Source organism: Pygoscelis adeliae, unplaced genomic scaffold (assembly GCF_000699105.1).
Source record: "Pygoscelis adeliae isolate BGI_AS28 unplaced genomic scaffold, ASM69910v1 Scaffold117, whole genome shotgun sequence".
Classification (NCBI taxonomy): Eukaryota; Metazoa; Chordata; class Aves; order Sphenisciformes; family Spheniscidae; genus Pygoscelis; species Pygoscelis adeliae.
The window spans coordinates 3,482,456-3,490,431 of record NW_008825270.1 but is presented as its reverse complement, the minus strand read 5'-3'; the positions used below and the strand labels follow the sequence as shown (position 1 = coordinate 3,490,431).

The 7,976-nt window shown below is 47.6% G+C and overlaps 1 protein-coding gene across 1 annotated transcript in view; it reads right to left on the bottom strand.

Annotated features, from left to right (window-relative positions):
• Positions 1-7,306, bottom strand: part of CD82 (CD82 molecule) — a 22,849-nt gene extending 15,543 nt beyond the window's left edge. The window contains exons 1-2 of the mRNA XM_009329689.1: positions 7,223-7,306; positions 1,549-1,621 (exon numbers count right to left, since the gene is read on the bottom strand). Coding sequence (XP_009327964.1) covers positions 1,549-1,621; positions 7,223-7,285 — 136 coding nt within the window. The 5' untranslated portion in view covers positions 7,286-7,306. The remainder of the gene's footprint in view (positions 1-1,548; positions 1,622-7,222) is intronic.
• Positions 7,307-7,976: the final 670 nt, after the last annotated feature.

Below are 7,976 nucleotides of genomic sequence, written 5' to 3'. Positions count from 1 at the left end.
AAAGAGGGGCAAGGCATGGGAAAGGAAGCGAGGGGGCAGGGAAAAAGAGCTGATGCTGGAAATCTCCAGGAAGGAAGCTAAATCCTTAAATGCTCTGTTAGCAGAGATTCTGGGCAAAATGGAAAGAAGCAGAGCCAAGCTCAGGGACTTCATACCTCCACAAGTGGCAGTAACACCCATCAGCCTGGGGCAACAGCTGCTGGCCCACTGGTACCAAACACACCTCAGACCACAAGGGGTGCTGCAAATAGCCAGGCCCTGATAAGCTTGGTTTTGGCTGCCTGTATTAAAAGTGCATTTCTGCTCATGCCCTCACTATATTAACCAACACCCCTTGTTGTGCTTCTTGCCTTTCTAGTACTGCAGTAGCAAGCCAGATGCCACAGCACAACAAACAGAGTAAGCAGCAGTATCTGTGTGTATGGCATTAGTGGGGATGTGGCTCCACCCAGCACCTTCCAAAGCCAGGCCAGAGCCTTCCGCAGGACTTGGGAGATAAAGCCCTTTGCAGGATCAGTGTAGTTGGGAACAGGGCTATGAATGCCATTACTGTTCATTCCCTGGGGCTACAAGCAGTGTGCAGGCAGCCCTCCTGCAGCATCTGACACTGGTGCCAGTCAGCAATTCTGGAGGTAGTGGCAATGGGTAACCAAACTCACCAAGCAGAAAAGTTGTTTGAAGCCCCTTCTAGGAAAAAGCACAAAGGAAGCAGAGCTTGTGAAAGATGGAGCTGAACTATTCATTTGGTGAGAGTCCACTTACGGCCCTGCGAAGCCCAGGCTGTGCTAAGCCAGCTCAGGTTTTTGGTTGTTGCAGAAAGCAGACTCTCTATTAAAGACTAAGTCAGCCAAGAGCATCAACTTGAAAGAGGAAGGAAGCTAGCCCCTTGCACGTGCAACAACATAAAACACCTCTGACGGCCAGGCTAAGTCTCATGAAGCGTGTATAATCAAGTATGTTTTAGAAGTCAGAGCACTAAAGACTTCACAGACCCACACCTTCCATCCCCACCGAGATCTACATCCTCTACTGCCTGGGAACAAACATACTGGCTGCTTTCAATGTACGTGAAGCATCAATAAAACCAGGTACTTACTTTGGCATTTAAAACCGTCAAATTGAAATAGATCATTACAGAAAGCAGTGGGAGCATAGGGGACTTGCATAGCAAAACTATATTAAGGCATTGGGGGCCTTTGGACACAATGGTAATAAGGAAGCTGTTGTGGAAACACAGAGCATGCAGTGAAAATAGGATGCAATACTAGTCCCTACGTTTAAGATGAAGTATTTGGATTGTTGGGTGAAGAGGCAATAGTCTCACTCAGTCTGACCCTGGTGTTGCAATTCACAAGACTAGGAGGAATGCCATGTCTCCAGTTTCGCCCTGTCCCTGATAGAGTTCCATCTTGCTATACACCGTGTTACTGCTCAGGTCACAGAGCGTGCATAAAAGTATTGCCATCCCTAGACTACACCATGGTCAGGCACAGCCCTGGACTAGAGTCAAATCAGAAGGAGAAAGAAGATGAAGAAACGTGGTCTTACGTAGAACTGCAATGAAACTGGTTTTGTCGGCCAGAATCCATATTCCAAAACCCAGGATCACAGCGCCCAGGATCTGAAAGAGTAAGAACAAACACATACAGCTGGCTTATTAGTTCAGACAAATAAGAAGAGGCAGTCACCATTCTCCATACTTCCAGAATAAAAACAACCATTCTTTTGCTGTTCCCACCCACCTCCCCCATGGTACTCCTCCCAAAGTAAACAGGATTAGCATGACTCCAGGAAGAATGCCTCAGCCAACTGCACAGAAGCCCCAAGTTCTGCTTGGCAGTCCTTCACACACTATGTTAGTAGTACATGATGTTGTATAGGAGGACCGTTCAAAACAGTCTGAGGAAGACGCCCTGCTGCTAGAAGCTTGATGTCAGAAGCAAAAGGTAAGTGCACTGCTTCTGTGAAGAACCGAGGAAGGACAAACACATCTAGCATGTGATTTTGAAGATTTTTTTGAATAGAGATAATCCCTGACCCTAAGGACCAGGCTGGGAGCCAGCTGCCAAAGGATTAGATATCTGGCAGCTGGAACCTTCCCAGGAAGGAAATCTTCAGCTTGTCAGGCCCTAGTATAACATTATGGCTTCAACCCACAAATGCAAAGAAATCAGCAGCATTCACTTTGCACGCAGGTTCCCTTGAGTTAAGTGCTTTGCCCCTTCCACAGCCGAGCTTAGGCATTTTGGCTTGGCCACTACTTTACGCCAGAATACCCCAGCCCTCAAGCCAACACATCTTACCACCAACAGGGAGTCAAGCGTTATGAAACATCAGCCACGGTCTCTGCCTTGCTCACGACACAGTCTTATCTAGGGCAAGGATTAGTAGAGCAGTATGTCCCTGTGAGGACTCAGCTGAATCCAGACGTTGAATTGAGAAGGCAAGAGACATATAGTTTTCCCACCTCATTTTGAAGGGGGGGGGGGGGGGGGCGGGCGGGGGGGAAAGCATGCTCTGTTTTAGCTTCCAGGTATCACCATGTTTTATACAAAACTATGAGGTGTTCACATGTAGATGACCCTGGCTCCCAAATTAGGATGAAAGCACCATTATACCCATAATAAAGTAACTATGCTGAGAAGCCTGTAAGTCTGCAGGTTTGATAAGAAGCTGAAACGTGTGCCATTCAGCCAACTAGAAGCGGCAAAGGCTGAAAACCACTTGTTGTGCAAAGATCCAAAACAGACTTTGAGGAAACAAGGGAAGAACAACGAGTGCAGGTGAAATACTTCCAGAGGACATGAACTACGAGCAGCAGTTCTAACACCAGCAGGACTTCAAGATAGGATGAAATGAAATACTAAATAAACCAACAGGGCTAAAGAGAGATTGCAATTCTGTGCTTCATTAGAGAATGTTCTGATATTTGGGAGACAAGGGAAATGCCAAACCACCACCTGAAGCAAGCTGGCAGAGAGAGTTGTATGGACAGGCATTGGCTCCACATTTTGAAAGTTTACACTATGCTTCAGCTCCTCATACAAAGAAGCTTTTCTGAACAAAGATAAAGCAACAGTCTGAAATAAGCTGCTTGCAAGCTTTCCTAGCTTGGCAGAGGACACAACATGTAGTTAGCTCTGGGGACAGGATTAGAAAGTCACCAAGCAAGTTCCCATCTATGAAGATGGATGAAGACTGACTCAGCTGCAGAAAGCATGTAGCTGTTGTATCCCAGAAAAAGATAAAAAAGATAAAAAGACAAGAAGGCAGTAACAAGAATTCCCCCTTGCCTTATGTCCCAACATGCTGCACTGCAGCACTCAATCTGCTGATCAAACTAGAAAGGCCCCTTGAACATGCAACAGCTGTGGCGCTTAAAAAAAAATTCTTCTCAAACTTGGTATTGCCAAGAACTGCTGAATTTACAGTTTGAGGCAGTCTCACATCTAAACTATAGTCTTAATACAATATTTGTCTTAACAAAGATGCAAACCGGGCTGTATGTGACATCTCTCTTGGCTCGCTGACCCTGAAATGTCACCTAAGTTTTGCTGTTCCTGACAAAACACAGAACAGCTGCTGAGCTGAGTTCCTGGGAAGTTATTTGTTATGAGGTGTTCAGACTATTCAAGGCCTGTTTTCACTTTGATCTTTGCTCTAGTCCACAACTCGTGTTTGCCAGGAGCTGCTGTGGAAAACACTAAAAGGGGAAGCGCAGGGAGAAAATAAACCACAGGGAGAAAACACTGTCCTATTAACAACAGTATATTTACCTCCTAGCAGGACAGTATCTCTGCTCAGCATCTTCAGGAGCTTGCATAGCGTAGTGAGGCTGCTTCTGCCACTGGCTTGGCTTCAGACCCTCCATAGAAGAAATCATGTCTGCCTTCCATAGAGTTCAATTCCTCTGCTCCAGTGCCTTAAACTCTGAAGTGGGGGACAGATGTCTCCCCTCCAGCCTGGGGGTGGAGATTTCACCCCTGATTTCAGCAAGATCCCCCTCCACACCCAAGCCAGAAGGATGCAGCTCCCTCAAGGCAGGGCCAGCAGTTTGCCACAGCAGAGCCCAGTGAAGAGGGGCATGGAAGAACTGAGGTGTGATGGAGCTGACTCACCTTTCTGGAAAGAGCAGCTGGGGGTCCCTGGCTGTCCTCCCCCAGCACTGCCTTCCTTCACATTCAGATTGTGCAAGATAATGTTGAGCCTGGCACAGGGGCCAACAGAAAGGCTCTTAAACTCCAGGCTTTGTTTTAGGTAGTAGCTTTCTGCTCCATCTACAGAAGGGTTAGAAGTAGGACAGACAGTTATATATTCTAAACAGTTTCCAGAGACTGTTGAACTTGTCTCATAGAACTGTCTTCCCTTTAAGGAGAAGCATCTACTGTGGCCCGTGTCTACTACCCAAGAAGTTAGAGATGTGTTAAGTTTTGATTAGAGAAACTAAGCTTATACTCCAAGCTTATGTTTTTGGTATCTTTTGTGGCAAGTAGGCAAGCAGTCCAAATAACCTTCTTCCCTTTAATCAAAGCAGGTCAAACCCTTCCCTGAAGTAAGGCTCCAAGACTGCAAAATACCACCAAGTCCCTGAACTATTTCAGCTATAGCAAGGGACCTTCTCATAGACCTCGAGCTGTACAGAAGTGCTATTTCAATGACTAACTTCTAAGAGAGTCACTAGCATGTCTCTAAAGGCTTAATTCATCAGCTCCAAGCAAGGCTGGAGAACACCCTTCAGACAGCAAGGGCTGGCCTGCACAGGGTGCAATCACAGAGGCTCAGCTCAAGGTCCAGAGCAGACACAGAGCTCCATCACCAGCATTAACGTTCACGTTTGTGCAAGCACTCTCCTCAACAAAACTCAGCAGCTCTGGGAAAACAGCATGAGGTATGCAAAACCTGTCCGTGCTGGGAGCTCACATCAACTCAACAGAAGCAGTTTTTCTGCTATATTAATATTGATCTACCACATCATATAAGCTCAAGAATCCCCTGCCCCATTCAGGCCTTGAACAACTGTAACAGAAAAAGCTTCTCATGTAAACTACTTCTTATGACAGCGAGAGAGTAATGGATACAACCTTCCTCAATATCTGCAACGTGCAAAAAGCCTGCCGTTGGTCAAGACGGAAGCACGCTCAAAATTATCACTCTAGAGAAGTATCAAGCTCCCCACCAGAACACAGTGGCTTCAGAGACCTCACTTCCACTGAGCAGCCTGAGGGGAAGACAGCGCCCGGGCTTAGCAAAGAGCTCATTAAAGCAGCTTCTCCCTTTAGTCAGCACAGACCTCCTCACACCCCACCTTAAAACTCTTACTCTCCAGGCCCAGCTCAGTGCATCAGATCAGCTCTCCCCAAGAGGGAGAGGGGCTAGCTGCTACACCAGAGGAGTTGATTTGGAGCAGGGCGTGCACAGGACAAAGAACAGCTGCTTCCCATCACTTGCAACCCAGACAGGAGTGCTCAAGCCTCCCCAAGACATGCAGAGGCATTCAGCGCCTGCCATCCTCCCAGTCTTGCAAAATACAGGAAAATTCTTTTCAGCACAGATGTGGGTCAGCCCGATGAAGCAGTTCAACTCTGCCTCCTGACAGTGCAGCTATCCCCACAGGCTGCCCATGACCATGCCTGGCTCAGCAGAGAGGGAAGAGGAGGGCAACATAGAATAGAGATGCCACAATGACCATTGATAGCATCCAGCAAAAACAGTGACAGTGTTGTAAGACACCAGTATTAGTATTTCAGGCTGTCGTCTTTTCCCTTTCCTCCCGTGCTAGGCTGGCTTTCTTGAAGAGAACTTTCTCTATACCAAGGTTAGCTAATGAACTTGGGCCTAGGCTCAGGGATAAAGGAGGACTAGACTATGCTCAGGTACTGGGCTTCAGCAAGACTCAAACACTGCCATAACAAATGCAGCTCTCCTTCCCAGGGTAGACTGGTTGAGTTATATGCTGCTTAAGAAGTACCACCTCTTCAAGAGAGGAGATAGCCTGGATGTCAGTATGTCTTCAGAGGAGTCCTGCACTAGTAGGAGGACAGGCCTGGACCCAGCTGGATTCTTCCTATTCTTAAAGTGGACCAAATCATACTCAAAGATCTAGTGGCACTTGAAAAACCTCTCCTCTCCCCCCCAAGAGTCTTCCCCGTGGATGCTTTGAGCACCCCTGACTTTCAGCCCTTAGACCAGAGCTAACTACTCTTAGGATAGAAGTAAAATGCAGAGAGGAAAGAGCCAGCAGGGTAAGCCAAGGGAAAGCAGATCCAGATGTGCCTCAAGTTCAAGCCTGTGTGCCAGCAGCACAGCACAGCCATGCAGGAAGCAACAGTGAAGCTGTGTGCAGGGACAGAGACCAGAAAGCAGTGCTCACCTTATCGTGCTCCATTTCCCTCCCTGCCCTCCCAGCCTGGCCCTTCCTTCCCCTTACATGCTGCACAATAACAGCAATAACAGGGTAACGATATCAGACAGGCTATTTTCTTGCTGATATGTGGAAACCTTATGCTGCCCTACTACACCATCCTACTGCAGGAGGGCAGCACCAACAGTACCATCACTGTCCACCTGACACACAATATCTAAACTTCACAAAAGGATGCATGCAGGAATGTGCGTGGCCCTCCCAGACCCACTCTGATCCAAAAGGAGCTCATCTTTTGCTGAGCCTCACACTTGAAAATAACTGCATCCGGTGGGCTGCCTCGTTTCCCCAGGCAAGCCTGCCCCAGTCTCCCCCACCTCCCAGCTCCATTTCAAATAGGGAACTTGGACTAATTCACCTTGTTAAAAATCAAAACCAGCCGTTGGGACTCGAACAAAATTAGAGTTGTTCTTTGAAGCTTGCCTGGCCTATATAGGAGGGCACTGCCATTACCTGGCAGGTTTTGTAGCAACTCAGCTGCTGCTCCAGATGTGGCAGAGAAAGTAGTTACAACTACTGTCCTCCCAGAAAGAACCCATAACTCCTGTTTTCCCTTCCCACTGCAGGAAGGGAACTGTGTGCATTGGAGACAGCAGGTGGGTACTAGGAGCAGAGCTGCTCGACATACCTGGGAGCCACACAGCAGCTCTGATGTCCCTCAGCTTCAGGGACTCCCTCCCTCCTTCCAAAGCTCTGGCTATTTTATTTAACGAACATGCTGGGCCAACATCCAGAAAAAACACCTTTCCAACTAATTTTAGTCCAGGCCTTCCTTACTCTGCTGATGCCTACGATACTTACAAGAAACAGGAGATTGAAGAGGAAGAGGAAGTACTTGGTGACTTTTAGGCAGCCAGACCCCATCTTCTTTCACTTATGGAACCTAAGGGGAAAGCAGACAGACAACCAGTTACATTAGCGACAGGCCCTCCAGGCAGTTTCAGAGCAACACAGCTCTTACCCCATGCAGAGCTCTGGATCATCTGGTGGGTCTCAGAGCAGACGCACAGAAAGCATGTGCTCCATAGACTACCCGAGTTGCCTTTTCAGGGCAGCAAAACAGGATACCACCATCACTACACATACAAACAGCCACTGCTGCCAAGATCTCACGGAGAGTGACAGAGGACTATCAGCAGTTACAGAAGGGATTTAATCACAAATACACTGCTAATTCCATCACTATTTATACGGACTTTGCATTAATAGCATCCAGAAGTCTAGCTACCACTTCTGATGGAGAAAAGGGACGAACTTATCTGAAGAAGGAGCTCACAAGGCCAGCTCCCTCCCCCAGAAAATCTCATCTCCTTGTGACCCCTAAGCAGCTGAAGGAACACTGAAGAGCAAGGCCAAGGGGTCAATTTAAAAGGCAGCATTAAATTAAGCTTCCTGTGTGCAACTCTGCACCTGATGCTTTGACAATGCATGAGGACCAGCAAGTCTGCACCATGGTTACGTACTACCAATTCTGCTGCAAGATCAAGACAGGCAAGATTTCAACAAGCCCCAGCTTCCAAAGCCAACCTCACAAGTTCGAGGCAGTGTGGGAGCA